Here is a 16,711-nt window from a genome sequence, read left to right on the forward strand (position 1 = left end):
ACTTTCACGTTCAGCGAGCGTTCGAAGCGGCGCTTCGAATCTCAGAGGTAGTGGTGCCCCCGGCTGGCGAGGGCGCCGGACCCGGCATGACGGCCGGGTCCCCGTTCGCACAGATCGAACTAGAGCCTTCTTCCTCTAGTCGGTTCGAGACTCACTGCGTCCCCCTTGGCGTCAACGCCTGGACGCGAGAGTGCTCTGCCGTCGAGAGTCGTGCTCGCGCCGGAACAAACTGCAGAAAACCTCGTAAATGCTTCCATCACTGTTCAGTCTCCACGCGGCTACAAACTACTGTCCGAGCCACTCGCTGAAAAGCCGAGACCTTTTGTTTCCGTGAGGCGAGCCCTCGCCCTTGTCGAGACGAGAGCGTTGCGTTTCTTGAGACACGCTCACTGTGCCTCACATGTATAGTCCCGCACAAAGTTCATGTTCCAAGCGAAAGATTTTTCTCCCTGGCGGTGGCCGTCGACGTCCGCATCCCCGGCCTCTCGCCGAGGAAATTTAAATTTGAACGGAAAACGCATATCGGCCTTTCCGGCCTTGCTCGGGCTTCGTCTCAGACTTCCCGTCGCCGGACTTAGAAGAATTTCCACAATTTTCGAGACTTAGAAATATTTCGGAAAAAATTGGACTTTGACAAAAAAACACTCTAAAACTAATTTAAAAAAAAATTTAACTAAAAATTATTATTACATAATTATAATAAAAAATATTATTTATATACATTTATCATATTATATAAATTTCATATTAAAATAATTTAAAATAATTAAAAAAAAATAACATGAAATTATTATTATATAATTATATTATCAAATTTATATTATATAACTATTATTAAAAATTATATTTTTATACATTATATTATATTATATTATTTTATTATACATTATATTATTTTTTATACATTATATTATATTATTATGCATCTTTTAAAACCAATTTTGATAATAAACACATTGTTTTATATTATAAAGTTTCTTCATTAGTACAATGTCAATAACTAATGTTTTTAGGCAACAATGTTACGATATTTGAAGTGTTTACGTCTGGTCTAACAGATCTTTCGAGTATCTTTGCATAAGTGCTTTTAATTGCTTAATTTGCTTTTTTTTATTACGAAAATCTTCTGAATTTTTCAAAGTCAAAACCGTTTGAAAATAATACTAAGGTTCAAATACCATGAAATATTTCTAAGTACGAAAATCTTCTGAAATTTTCAAAGTGAAAACCGTTTGAAAATATTACTAAGTTTGAAATACCATGAAATATTTCTAAGTACGAAAATCTTCTGAATTTCTCAAAGTCAAAACCGTTTGAAAATATTACTAAGTTTGAAATACCGTGAAATATTTCTAAGTACGAAAATCTTCTGAATTTCTCAAAGTTAAAACCGTTTGAAAATATTACTAAATTTGAAATACCATGAAATATTTCTAAGTGGAAAAAGCTTCAGAATTTTTCGAAGTCCAAAACATTTTGAAAATATTTCAAAGTCAAAAAAATTCGAACACACGATCATCAAAAGACATGAAGCAAAAAAAACAGTTGTGAAATTCGCACACACGATTAACGGAAGACATAAAGAAATTTAGAAATTCGCACACACGATCAACAAAAGAAATGAAGAAAAAAAAAATTTGTGAAATTCGCACACATGATCAACTTAAGACTTATGAAGAAAGAAAAAAAAATTCAGAAATTCGCACACACGATCAACGGAACACTTATGAAGAAAGAAAAAAAAAATTTAGAAATTCGCACACACGATCAAGGAAAGACATGAAGAAAAAAAATTTGTGAAATTCGCACACACGATCAACGGAAGACAGGAAGAAAGAAAAAAAAATTTGAAATTCGAAAACACGATCAAGGAAACACAGAAAGAAAAAGAAACAATTGAAAAATTCGCACACACGATCAAATAAGACATGAAGAAAAAAAAATTGAGAAATTCGCACACACGATCAACGAAACATATGAAAGAAAAAAAAATTTAGAAATTCGCACACACGATCAAGGAAAGACATGAAGAAAAAAAATTTGTGAAATTCGCACACACGATCAACGGAAGACTTAGGAAGAAAGAAAAAAAAATTTGAAACTCGCACACACGATCAAGGAAAGACAGAAAGAAAAAGAAACAATTGAAAAATTCGCACACACGATCAAATAAGACATGAAGAAAAAAAAAATTGAGAAATTCGCACACACGATCAACGAAACATATGAAAGAAAAAAAAATTTAGAAATTCGCACACACGATCAAGGAAAGACATGAAGAAAAAAATTTGTGAAATTCGCACACACGATCAACGGAAGACTTAGGAAGAAAGAAAAAAAAATTGGAAATTCGCACACACGTTCAACGAAACACATGAAAGAAAAAAACAATTTAGAAATTCGCACACACGATCAAGGAAAGACATGAAGAAAAAAAAAATTGTGAAATTCGCACACACGATCAACGGAAGACTTAGGAAAAAAAAAACAATTCAGAAATTCGCACACACGATCAAATAAGACATGAAAAAAAATCACGACGGTCTCCTGATGACTAACTAAAAGGGATTCTGACTGAGGGCGTTCAGTCATTATGCCACAGATGGCCTCTTCGCTCCATTGGTCATTCGACCCACTCATGTACTAAAAATTTACCAACCACGTGTTCCAAATGAATCCACAATGCGCCAATCACATTCAGAGACTAGTGTCGTTTTTGCGTTCGAGAGTTTCAAATCAAGAGTTTTCCTCCGAGAAGGGGGAAAATGCGTCGGCACCAACGGGGCGGGGAGCTCTCTCAGGTCGAGCACCCTCTTCAAGCCTAGCCCTGCGAAGGACCTCCCTCTTCCCCAGGACGAAGGGATGGGAAACAGGCACGCCCACACGGCACTGACAGTTGCGGTCGAGGCGGGGATCGCCAGTAAAGGATCCCCGGGCGTAGGCCGAAGTCGGAGCCTACTTGCACCCATCTTTAATTGCCTAAAAGGGATGGTGACTTAGGGCTATCAGTCCTTATCCCACAGATGGGATCTTCGCACCACTGGTCATTAGACCAACCACATGTTCTGCGTTTTTAGCCGACCCGTGAGCCGAGTGATCCACTGCTCGGAGTGGTACTTTCGTTTCGGCCAACTAGAGTCGTTTTGCGTTCGAGAGTTTCGAATCAAGAGTTTTCCTCCGAGAAGGGGGAAAATGCATCGGCACCAACGGGGCGGGGAGCTCTCTCAGGTCGAGCCCCCTCTTCAAGCCTAGCCCAGCAAAGGACCTCCCTCTTCCCCAGGTCGAAGGGCTGGGAAACAGGCACGCCCACAGGGCACTGACAGTTGCGGTCGAGGCGGGGATCGCCAGAGAAGGATCCCCGGGCGTAGGCCGATGTCGGAGCCTACTGGCACCCATCTTCAATTGTCCTTCCGCTGGTTCACCTACGGAAACCTTGTTACGCGTTAACTTCCTCTTAATGATCAAGTTCGATCAACTTTCCGGCACGCCGGCTCGACCCGGAGGTCAGTCCGAGCACCAGTCCGAGGACCTCACTAAATCATTCCATCGGATGTTGCGACGGGCGGTTTGCACAAAGGGCAGGGACGTACTCAACACGAGCTGATGACTCGTGCTTACTGGGAATTCCTCATTCAAGGTAGATATTTACCATTACTCCAGTAGTGCCCTTCCGTCAATTCCTTTAAGTTTCAGCTTTGCAACCATACTTCCCCCGGAACCAAAAAGCTTTGGTTTCCCGGAAGCTGCCCGGCGTGTCATTTGAGGAACACAGCCGGATCGGTGGCTGGCATCGTTTATGGTTAGAACTAGGGCGGTATTTGATCGCCTTCGAACCTCTAACTTTCGTTCTTGATTAATGGAAACATTCTTGGCAAATGCTTTCGCAGTAGTTCGTCTTGCGACGGTCCAAGAATTTCACCTCTAGCGTCGCAATACGAATGCCCCCGTCTGTCCCTCTTAATCATTACCTCGTGTTCCGAAAACCAACAAAATAGAACCGAGGTCCTATTCCATTATTCCATGCACCATTATTCATGCGTCATGCATACTTTGAGCACTCTAATTTTTTCAAAGTAAAATTGCCGAAACCGAACGACAACCGGTAAAGATCATCGGACAATTTCGGCGGCAATGCTCAGAACTGGCAGTGACCACCGGAGGGCGGACCACCCGTCTTGAACTAAGATCCAACTATGAGCTTTTTAACAGCAACAACTTCTGACCAGTTTGGTCAGATCAATAGCTCACACACAATAATTGGACTGTATTTATTTTTTACTCATTTATTTTGTACCAGCATTACGGACTCGCTCGTGAGCCCGTTACTCATACACATTACACATACACTGCTGCTTCCAGCACTCAGTTCTACAATTAAATTCAATTTACGCTTACAGCGCCATCTATATGTTTAATGGGAATTAACACTCCCCACGATTGAAATTGCAAATTTCAATAAATTTTACACAATTAGCAATATAATGTTATACAGAAAAATATATATATATATGAATCATACAATTAACATTGTGACATAAAGCAGACATTGAGATATAAACTAAAGCTAATTTTTCATTTGCACAATTACTCTATAGGAAGAATACAAATGTCACGAATATTTCTTTGAAGTAGTTTGCCATTAGGTAAACTTAACTTCACTACTCTTATTTTTCTGTCACGGCCAGGCATCACCTCAACAATTCGTCCTACTAACCATTGCGTAGATGGTAAATTCTCTTCCTTTATCAAACACAGGGTTCCTATTTCTACATTATTCTTTTCAAATTTCCATTTATTACGTTCCTGTAAATTATTGAGGTAATCCCTTTTCCACAACTTCCATATTCTCTGACTATACTTATTAATCTTTTGCCAGTTAGAAAGCCTATTCTCAGTTATATCTATTAGTTGGGGTTCAGCGAGTGAGGTGATGGGCCTACCTATCAAGAAATGACCAGGTGATAGAGTTTCAAATTCATCAAACTCCGGTGAAAGTGGAGTGAGAGGTCTGGAGTTCAAAACACCTTCGATTTCAGTCAAAATTGTCAAGAATTCTTCTAAAGTTAAATTTTGATTGCCAATTACTCTTTTTAGGTGGAACTTAAACGACTTCACACCAGCCTCCCAAATTCCCCCAAAGTTTGGTGACCTTGGTGGGATAAATTTCCAATCAATCCCTTCGTTAGTAAAATAACTGGCTAACGTCTCATCTGGGCAATTTATCAATTTCCTTAACTTCTTAATCTCAATGTTAGCACCGATAAATGTTTTTGCATTATCGGTCATAATTTTTGAACACTTGCCCCGTCTCCCAAAAAAACGTTTTAGACTGGCAATGAACGATTGAGAAGTTAAATCAGTTACAAAATCTAAGTGTATTGCCTTGGTACACAAGCAAATATAAACAGCAACATAAACCTTATTTGTGACCCCTTTTCTCTGGTTTTTGAACTTAATAGAAAATGGGCCACAAAAATCAATTCCCGTGATGTTAAATGGATAATTAGGTCTTGTACGCTCTTTTGGTAGATCAGCCATTATTTGATTACTCATAACAGGTTTGTTTTTAAAACATGTGATACAACTATGTACAATTTTCCTACAATTATTTCTACCGTTAAGAGGCCAGAACTTTTGTCGAACTTGATATAATAATGCTTGTGGTCCCAAGTGCAAATATTTTAAATGACAATATCTCAAAATTATGGTGGTTAAAGAATTCTTACCCGGTAAAATGATGGGGAACTTAGAATTAACAGGCAAGTCAGACAGAGATAATCTACCACCAACTCTCATCAGCTTATTTTCATCTAGAAAAACGCACAATGAAGACAACTTACTGTTCCTCTGAACAGGCTTACCTTTTTCCAAGCTTTTAATTTCCTCTGGGAACTCACTTCGTTGTAAACATTTTAACAACCAAATTTCAGCTGCATTTAATTCACTTACTAACAAGGGACCAATTTTTCTTGCATCTGGATTTTTACAATTGTAAATGAATCTGAAAAGAAAACTCAATACATGAATAATTTTAGTATAATTGTTAGATAAGGTAAGAATTTTCTCAAAAAGGGAAGCATTATCTATAGAAATTAATGTCACTAAATGGGAATCACAGTTCTTTTTAAGTTCAACTTGGTACTCTTCTTCATGAACAGTTTGCTCCTCATAAGCGTCAGGAATGTTCTCTTTAAGGAAGTCAGGACCAGACCACCATTTTGCACTGCCAAGAAGAACGTCAACAGTCACACCTCTGCTTAACATGTCAGCGGGATTGTCTCTACTAGGACAGTGGTGCCATGATGTCTGGGCTGTCAATGCTTGAATCTCTTTTACACGGTTCGCCACAAAAGGTTTCCATCGTTTGGTTGAACTCTGAATCCAGTAGAGTACGATTTTAGCATCAGTCCAGAAAAAGCTTGTTGATTGATGTTTTTGGTCGATTACTTTCTTCACCTCTTTAGCTAATCTTGCTGCTAGCACAGCACCCATGAGTTCCATTCTCGGTAGTGTAATCTTTTTCAAGGGTGCAACTCTGGTTTTAGAAGACACAAGATTGGTAATGATTTGATCTTTGACTCGTATTTTTATGTACACGGCGGCTCCATAGGCCTTGATACTAGCGTCTGAAAATGTGTGGATTTCGACACATAAATTCTCATCACCTGTAGGACTCATCACATGTCTAGGAATTTTAAGATCTTTTAGTTGAGAAACTTCTGTACACCACTTCTTCCACGTTCTTGCAATGTCGGGTGGCAACTCTTCATCCCAGGTGATTTTCCTCTGCCAGATCTCTTGAAATAAACATTTAAATCTGATGGTGAAGGGAGTGAGAAGACCTAAAGGGTCAAATATTCTTCCTGCAGCCATTAGCAAAAATCGCTTGGTATTTTTATCCTGTTGAAGAAATTCAAGCAAGCTATCTATCTCCACGGTGATAAAGTCACTAAGTGGATTCCAAGAAAGGCCTAGGACTCGATGCAGACTTCCTTCGAGGTCCTCTGGGTGTAGTAGATCAAATCTTTCTTCATTCAATTTTGTCATAAGATTTTCATCATTCGAAATCCACTTCCTTAGGTTCATTCCAGCATCTCCCATGATTTGTTTCGCTCTTTTAGAAATTTCAAAGGCTGCTTCTTCACTGTCCTCTCCAGCTATCAAATCGTCAACGTATAAACAGTCATCAAGTACTTGCACTGTGGATGGAAACTCTTCACGATATTTTTCTATATGCTTTTTAATGGTAGCTGCCAACAAAAATGGACTAGAATTCACTCCAAATATTACTCGCTTGAATCTGTAGATCTCTATACGTTTTAGATCCTTTCCAAAAAGAAATCTCACAGCGTCTCTGTCTCTATCACTCAAGGATATCTGGAGGAATGCTTTCTCGATATCAGCCAGAAATGCAATTCTATTTAAACGAAAATGGATCAGAAGATAAAAGATATTTGGATTCAGATTAACCCCTTGAAACAAACAATCATTCAGAGATAATTGTCCGATTCCATGTGCACTAGCATCGAACACTATTCTCATTTTGGTGGTTAACCTCTCCTTTTTATTGACAATCAAATGGGGCAGGTAAAACACAGGCTTATCATTTGGTTTTGAATGATCCAATACTCTCTCAATTATTCCTTCTCTCAAATAAATTTTTAAAGTTTCGCAATATTCTAAGTATAGTGAATTATCACGATTCATTCTTTTAATCAGGGAGTCAAGTCTCTTCTTTGCAATGTTGAAATTATCATCTAACTCCTGCCAGTTCCTCTTCCAAGGTAAGGTTACCTCGTACCGCTTGTTTTTAAAGCTCACAGTGTCATTAAAGTTCTTAAGGGCTTCGTTTTCGTCGCTGTTTTCATTCTCGTCATTAATGCCAATGGACTCTAGCTCCCAAAATCTACTAATGGACTTTTCTAATTCCGTGTTATCCTTTATTAATCCGCAGTGAACCCTATCATAACTTTTTGTTGGTATGCTCCCACTTACAACGTAACCGAATACCGTATTTTGTAAAATTAACTTTGTATTAGGGGGTTGTATTTGCCCTATCCTCATAATTTCATAAAAATGTTCCGCGCCTATAAGTATATCAATAGGACCTGGCCTGTTAAAACTTAAATCCGCCAATTTCACATCTCTTAATTCTGGGAAACTGCATTGAATTGGTTTAGATGGGGTAAAATCCATTATTCTTGGAACAACTAAAAAGTTTAAGTCTAAATTAAAATTTCCTTCCTCATTTGTAATGGTAGTACTCACTCGTGATTTTATTTCTAATGACAATTCATTTAATCCTGACACTGAGGCATTTATTTTTTCTTTCCTTAAATTAAGTCTATCAGATAATCTTTTGCTGATAAAATTCGAATTCGCACCCACATCAAGCAAACCCCGGCAAGGAATTAAATTGTTTACATTATCTTTTATGTAACAAATAATCGTACTAAGCAAAACACATTTTGATTGTATTGAATTCGAATCGAAACTCGCAGCCGCAAAATATTCTTCGTTTTTGTTTTGATTAACTTCCGCACTTCTAGAAGGATTGGTAATAAATTCAGCTGCGGTGGGGGAAAGCACGCTTCGACTAGCAGTCGCCGATGCCTCATACGGTTTTTTCTCAGGAGAGAAATGCAAAGTCACGTGATGACGCCTTTTACAATTCTGGCAAGAATACTTAGCTTTGCAATTTGATACTCTGTGGTTATTTCCTAAGCAATTAAAGCATAATTTATTAGTTTTAACAACTTCTACTCGATCATTTACGGATAAGTTTTTATAAGCAGGGCAGTTATATAATGGATGATTTTCACTACACGATAAAACACATTTAGAAATTTTAGCATCTGACAAGAATACTCGCGAAGCATTTTTTGAGTGGGGATTTTTTACGTTTTCTAAACTATTGACTAATTTTTTCCCACGCGATGTGTAGTATAGATCGATCTCTTTCGATAATTGAGAGGGTTTGAACCAATCGTCTCCCTGTTTCATACTTATATGGTATGCGGTATCTTTGTCAAGTGTTTGATAGATTTTGTCGGATACGATTAACTCTTTTAATGTTTCGAAATCCGACACCTTCCTTAATTTTAAATAATAATCATAATTTGTTATCAATCGAGACGCGTATTGTACGTGTGTTTCGTTTGGTTGTCGGAATGTATTTTTGAAATGTTCTAAACACGATTGAGGGGTGGGCTCAAATTCTCTTATTACGATTGATTTTACTTTAGAATAATCATTTAACTCGTTATCTTTTATATAAGTAATCACGTTTGTGGCCTTTTCTCCTAATAAATTTAACAGAATTTCTGCCTTGTATTTCTCGGGTACACTTTTAGAGTTAAATGCCCTTTCTAAGGATGAGAAAAAATAACTCCAACCTTCAGGTCTACTAGGAACTTTAACTGTTAGAGTCCGGACACTCTTGACGAGTGAATCCAGCGATTCAGTACTTTCGGAGTTCTCAAATTTGTTTTCATTTCGCAGTTTAGCAAGTTCTAATTCTGCTTTTGTTCTCTCAAACTTAAATTTTTCTAACTGTAACAACGATTCCTTTTCTGCTTTTCTATCATTAATTATAGTATTTGCTATGTCAGTAGCAAGTTCTGGCTCTTTAACAAATGTTTCGTTGTTTTTTATTAAGTTCGTTAGCTCAATAATAGTCATAGTCTCAGTAACATTTTCACCTAACTCAATGGCAATTTGCCTTAAATCCTCCTTTTTCGCTCCTTTAAACATAGTTTATATTTATATATAGTCAATATAAAGTCAATGCACAATTTATCTCAATCAAATTTCAAAACTGGTACATACCTTTTAAGTGATGAAATTCGTATTTTAATCCATAGGTTTTAACTCACCTCCGGCTCGACGGACCACTTGACCAGTTTGGTCAGATCAATAGCTCACACACAATAATTGGACTGTATTTATTTTTTACTCATTTATTTTGTACCAGCATTACGGACTCGCTCGTGAGCCCGTTACTCATACACATTACACATACACTGCTGCTTCCAGCACTCAGTTCTACAATTAAATTCAATTTACGCTTACAGCGCCATCTATATGTTTAATGGGAATTAACAACTTCAATATACGCTTTTGGAGCTGGAGTTACTGCTGCGGCCGCAGCAGACTTTCCCTCCTTCTTTGATACAAGCATATGACTACTGGCAGGACCAACCAGGTTACTTTCACGTTCAGCGAGCGTTCGAAGCGGCGCTTCGAATCTCAGAGGTAGTGGTGCCCCCGGCTGGCGAGGGCGCCGGACCCGGCATGACGGCCGGGTCCCCGTTCGCACAGATCGAACTAGAGCCTTCTTCCTCTAGTCGGTTCGAGACTCACTGCGTCCCCCTTGGCGTCAACGCCTGGACGCGAGAGTGCTCTGCCGTCGAGAGTCGTGCTCGCGCCGGAACAAACTGCAGAAAACCTCGTAAATGCTTCCATCACTGTTCAGTCTCCACGCGGCTACAAACTACTGTCCGAGCCACTCGCTGAAAAGCCGAGACCTTTTGTTTCCGTGAGGCGAGCCCTCGCCCTTGTCGAGACGAGAGCGTTGCGTTTCTTGAGACACGCTCACTGTGCCTCACATGTATAGTCCCGCACAAAGTTCATGTTCCAAGCGAAAGATTTTTCTCCCTGGCGGTGGCCGTCGACATCCGCATCCCCGGCCTCTCGCCGAGGAAATTTAAATTTGAACGGAAAACGCATATCGGCCTTTCCGGCCTTGCTCGGGCTTCGTCTCAGACTTCCCGTCGCCGGACTTAGAAGAATTTCCACAATTTTCGAGACTTAGAAAAATTTCGGAAAAAATTGGACTTTGACAAAAAAACACTCTAAAACTAATTTAAAAAAAAATTTAACTAAAAATTATTATTACATAATTATAATAAAAAATATTATTTATATACATTTATCATATTATATAAATTTCATATTAAAATAATTTAAAATAATTAAAAAAAAATAACATGAAATTATTATTATATAATTATATTATCAAATTTATATTATATAACTATTATTAAAAATTATATTTTTATACATTATATTATATTATATTATTTTATTATACATTATATTATTTTTTATACATTATATTATATTATTATGCATCTTTTAAAACCAATTTTGATAATAAACACATTGTTTTATATTATAAAGTTTCTTCATTAGTACAATGTCAATAACTAATGTTTTTAGGCAACAATGTTACGATATTTGAAGTGTTTACGTCTGGTCTAACAGATCTTTCGAGTATCTTTGCATAAGTGCTTTTAATTGCTTAATTTGCTTTTTTTTTATTACGAAAATCTTCTGAATTTTTCAAAGTCAAAACCGTTTGAAAATAATACTAAGGTTCAAATACCATGAAATATTTCTAAGTACGAAAATCTTCTGAAATTTTCAAAGTGAAAACCGTTTGAAAATATTACTAAGTTTGAAATACCATGAAATATTTCTAAGTACGAAAATCTTCGGAATTTTTCAAAGTCAAAACCGTTTGAAAATATTACTAAGTTTGAAATACCATGAAATATTTCTAAGTACGAAAATCTTCTCAATTTTTCAAAATCAAAACAGTTTAAAAATATTACTAAGTTTGAAATACCATGAAATATTTCGAAATACGAAAATCTTCTGAATTATTCAAAGTCAAAACCGTTTGAAAATATTACTAAGTTTGAAATACCATGAAATATTTCTAAGTACGAAAATCTTCTGAATTCCCGCACAAAGTTCATTTTCCAAGCGAAGAATTTTTCTCCCGGGCTGTGGCTGTCGACATCCGCATCCCCGGCCTCTCGTCGAGGAAATTTAAATTTGAACGGCAAACGCATATTGGCCTTTCCGGCCTCGCTCGGGCTTCGTCTCAGACTTCCCGTCGCCGGACTTAGAAGAATTTCCACAATTTTCGAGACTTAGAAAAATTTCGGAAAAAATTGGACTTTGACAAAAAAACACTCTAAAACTAATTTTAAAAAAATGTAACTAAAAATTATTATTACATAATTATAATTAAAAATATTATTTATATACATTTATCATATTATATAAATTTCATATTAAAATAATTTAAAATAATTAAAAAAAATAACACAAAATTATTATTATGTAATTATATTATCAAATTTATATCATATAACTAAAAATTATATTTTTATACATTACATTATATACATTTTTTATTAAAATAGTTTAAAATTTAACTATTATTATACATCTTTTAAAACTAATTTTGATAATAAACACATTGTTTTATATTATAAAGTTTCTTCAATAGTACAATGTCAATAACTAATGATTTTAGGCAACAATGTTACGATATTTGAAGGGTTTACGTCTGGTCTAACAGATCTTTCGAGTTTCTTTGCATAAGTGCTTGTAATTGCTTAATTTGCTTTTTTTTTAATTTCTAAGTACGAAAATCTTCTGAATTTTTCAAAGTCAAAACCGTTTGAAAATATTACTAAGTTTGAAATACCATGAAATATTTCTAAGTACGAAAATCTTCTGAATTTTTCAAAGTCAAAACCGTTTAAAAATATTACTAAGTTTGACATACCATGAAATATTTCTAAGTACGAAAATCTTCTGAATTTTTCAAAGTCAAAACCGTTTGAAAATATTGCTAAGTTTGAAATACCATGAAATATTTCTAAGTACGAAAATCTTCTGAATTTTTGAAAGTCAAAACCGTTTGAAAATATTGCTAAGTTTGAAATACCATGAAATATTTCTAAGTACGAAAATCTTCTGAATTCCCGCACAAAGTTTATTTTCCAAGCGAAGAATTTTTCTCCCGTGCAGTGGCCGTCGACATCCGCATCCCCGGCCTCTCGTCGAGGAAATTTAAATTTGAACGGCAAACGCATATTAGGCTTTCCGGCCTCGCTCGGGCTTCGTCTCAGACTTCCCGTCGCCGGACTTAGAAGAATTTCCACAATTTTCGAGACTTAGAAAAATTTCGGAAAAAATTGGACTTTGAGAAAAAAACACTCTAAAACTAATTTAAAAAAATGTAACTAAAAACTATTATTACATAATTATAATTAAAAATATTATTTATATACATTTATCATATTATATAAATTTCATATTAAAATAATTTAAAATAATTAAAAAAAAATAACACAAAATTATTATTATATAATTATATTATCAAATTTATATTATATAACTATTATTAAAAATTATATTTTTATACATTATATTATATACATTTTTTATTAAAATATTTTAAAATTTAACTATTATTATACATCTTTTAAAACCAATTTTGATAATAAACACATTGTTTTATATTATAAAGTTTCTTCATTAGTACAATGTCAATAACTAATATTTTTAGGCAACAATGTTACGATATTTGAAGTGTTTACGTCTGGTCTAACAGATCTTTCGAGTTTCTTTGCATAAGTGCTTTTGATTGCTTAATTTGCTTTTTTTTATATCTAAGTACGAAAATCTTCTGAATTTTTCAAAGTCAAAACCGTTTGAAAATATTACTAAGTTTGAAATACCATAAAATATTTCTAAGTACGAAAATCTTCTGAAATTTTCAAAGTCAAAACCGTTTGAAAATATTACTAAGTTTGAAATATCATGAAATATTTCTAAGTACGAAAATCTTCTGAATTTTTCAAAGTCAAAACCGTTTGAAAATATTACTAAGTTTGAAATACCATGAAATATTTCTAAGTACGAAAATCTTCTGAATTTTTCAAAGTCAATACCGCTTGATAATATTTCTATGTTTGAAATACCATAAAATATTTCTAAGTACGAAAATCTTCTGAATTTTTCAAAGTCAAAACCGTTTGAAAATATTACTAAGTTTGACATACCATGAAATATTTCGAAATACGAAAATCTTCGGAAATTTTTAAAGTCAAAACCGTTTGAAAATATTACTAAGTTTGAAATACCATAAAATATTTCTAAGGACGAAAATCTTCTGAATTTTTCAAAGTCAATACTGCTTGAAAATATTTCTAAGTTTGAAATACCATGAAATATTTCTAAGTACGAAAATCTTCTGAATGTTTCAAAGTCAATACCGCTTGAAAATATTTCTAAGTTTGAAATACCATGAAATATTTCTAAGTACAAAAATCTTCGGAATTTTTCAAAGTCAAAACCGTTTGAAAATATTACTAAGTTTGAAATACCATGAAATATTTCTAAGTACGAAAATCTTCTGAATTTTTCAAAGTCAAAACCGTTTGAAAATATTACTAAGTTTGACATACCATGAAATATTTCTAAGTACGAAAATCTTCTGAATTTTTCAAAGTCAAAACCGTTTGAAAATATCGCTAAGTTTGAAATACCATGAAATATTTCTAAGTACGTTAATCTTCTGAATTCCCGCACAAAGTTCATTTTCCAAGCGAAGAATTTTTCTCCCAGGCTGTGGCCGTCGACATCCGCATCCCCGGCCTCTCGCCGAGGAAATTTAAATTTGAACGGCAAACGCATATTGGCCTTTCCGGCCTCGCTCGGGCTTCGTCTCAGACTTCCCGTCGCCGGACTTAGAAGAATTTCCACAATTTTCGAGACTTAGAAAAATTTCGGAAAAAATTGGACTTTGACAAAAAAACACTCTAAAACTAATTTTAAAAAAATGTAACTAAAAATTATTATTACATAATTATAATTAAAAATATTATTTATATACATTTATCATATTATATAAATTTCATATTAAAATAATTTAAAATAATTAAAAAAAAATAACACAAAATTATTATTATATAATTATATTATCAAATTTATATTATATAATTATTATTAAAAATTATATTTTTATACATTATATTATATACATTTTTTATTAAAATATTTTAAAATTTAACTATTATGATACATCTTTTAAAACCAATTTTGATAATAAACACATTGTTGCGAACAACATTATATTTATATTATATTATAAAGTTTCTTCATTAGTACAATGTCAATAACTAATGTTATAAGGCAACAATGTTACGATATTTGATGTTTTTACGTCAGGTCTAACAGATCTTTCGAGTTTCTTTGCATAAGTGCTTTTAATTGCTTAATTTGCTTTTTTTTTATTTCTAAGTACGAAAATCTTCTGAATTTTTCAAAGTCAAAACCGTTTGATAATATTACTAAGTTTGAAATAACATAAAATATTTCTAAGTACGAAAATCTTCTGAATTTTTCAAAGTCAAAACCGTTTGAAATTATTACTAAGTTTGAAATACCATGAAATATTTCTAAGTACGAAAATCTTCTGAATTTTTCATAGTCAAAACCGTTTGAAAATATTACTAAGTTTGAAATACCATGAAATATTTTTAAGTACGAATATCTTCTGAATTTTTCAAAATCAATACCGCTTGAAAATATTTCTAAGTTTGAAATACCATGAAATATTTCTAAGTACAAAAATCTTCGGAATTTTTCAAAGTCAAAAGCGTTTGCAAATATTACTAAGTTTTAAATACCATAAAATATTTCTAAGTACGAAAATCTTCTGAATTTTTCCAAGTCAAAACCGTTTGAAAATATTACTAAGTTTGAAATACCATAAAATATTTCTAAGTACGAAAATCTTCTGAAATTTTCAAAGTCAAAACCGTTTGAAAATATTACTAAGTTTGAAATACCATGAAATATTTCTAAGTACGAAAATCTTCTCAATTTTTCAAAATCAAAACAGTTTAAAAATATTACTAAGTTTGAAATACCATGAAATATTTCGAAATACGAAAATCTTCTGAAATTTTCAAAGTCAAAACCGTTTGAAAATATTACTTAGTTTGAAATACCATGAAATATTTCTAAGTACGAAAATCTTCGGAATTTTTTAAAGTCAAAACCGTTTGAAAATATTACTAAGTTTGAAATACCATAAAATATTTCTAAGTACGAAAATCTTCTGAAATTTTCAAAGTCAAAACCGTTTGAAAATATTACTAAGTTTGAAATATCATGAAATATTTCTAAGTACGAAAATCTTCTCAATTTTTCAAAATCAAAACAGTTTAAAAATATTACTAAGTTTGAAATACCATGAAATATTTCGAAATACGAAAATCTTCTGAAATTTTCAAAGTCGAAACCGTTTGAAAATATTACTTAGTTTGAAATACCATGAAATATTTCTAAGTACGAAAATCTTCGGAATTTTTTAAAGTCAAAACCGTTTGAAAATATTACTAAGTTTGAAATACCATAAAATATTTCTAAGGACGAAAATCTTCTGAATTTTTCAAAGTCAATACTGCTTGAAAATATTTCTAAGTTTGAAAAACCATGAAATATTTCTAAGTACGAAAATCTTCTGAATGTTTCAAAGTCAATACCGCTTGAAAATATTACTAAGTTTGAAATACCATGAAATATTTTTAAGTACGAAAATCTTCTGAATTATTCAAAGTCAAAACCGTTTGAAAATATTACTAAGTTTGAAATACCATGAAATATTTCTAAGTACGAAAATCTTCTGAATTCCCGCACAAAGTTCATTTTCCAAGCGAAGAATTTTTCTCCCGGGCTGTGGCTGTCGACATCCGCATCCCCGGCCTCTCGTCGAGGAAATTTAAATTTGAACGGCAAACGCATATTGGCCTTTCCGGCCTCGCTCGGGCTTCGTCTCAGACTTCCCGTCGCCGGACTTAGAAGAATTTCCACAATTTTCGAGACTTAGAAAAATTTCGGA

General features: G+C 34.1%; 1 protein-coding gene and 1 pseudogene across 1 annotated transcript; both read right to left on the reverse strand.

Annotated features, from left to right (window-relative positions):
• Positions 1-3,399: 3,399 nt before the first annotated feature.
• On the reverse strand, positions 3,400-4,228 carry LOC147816213 (small subunit ribosomal RNA; annotated as a pseudogene; the record flags this gene model as incomplete).
• Positions 4,229-4,584: 356 nt separating this feature from the next.
• Positions 4,585-9,753, reverse strand: LOC147816214 (uncharacterized). The gene has a single exon (XM_087156734.1). The coding sequence runs from the start codon at positions 9,751-9,753 to the stop codon at positions 4,585-4,587; it is 5,169 nt and encodes a 1,722-aa protein (XP_087012860.1).
• Between the last annotated feature and the right edge of the window lie 6,958 nt (positions 9,754-16,711).

Source organism: Parasteatoda tepidariorum, chromosome 2, assembly GCF_982258835.1.
Source record: "Parasteatoda tepidariorum strain Cologne lab strain chromosome 2, Ptep-v5.0, whole genome shotgun sequence".
NCBI classification, from domain to species: domain Eukaryota; kingdom Metazoa; phylum Arthropoda; class Arachnida; order Araneae; family Theridiidae; genus Parasteatoda; species Parasteatoda tepidariorum.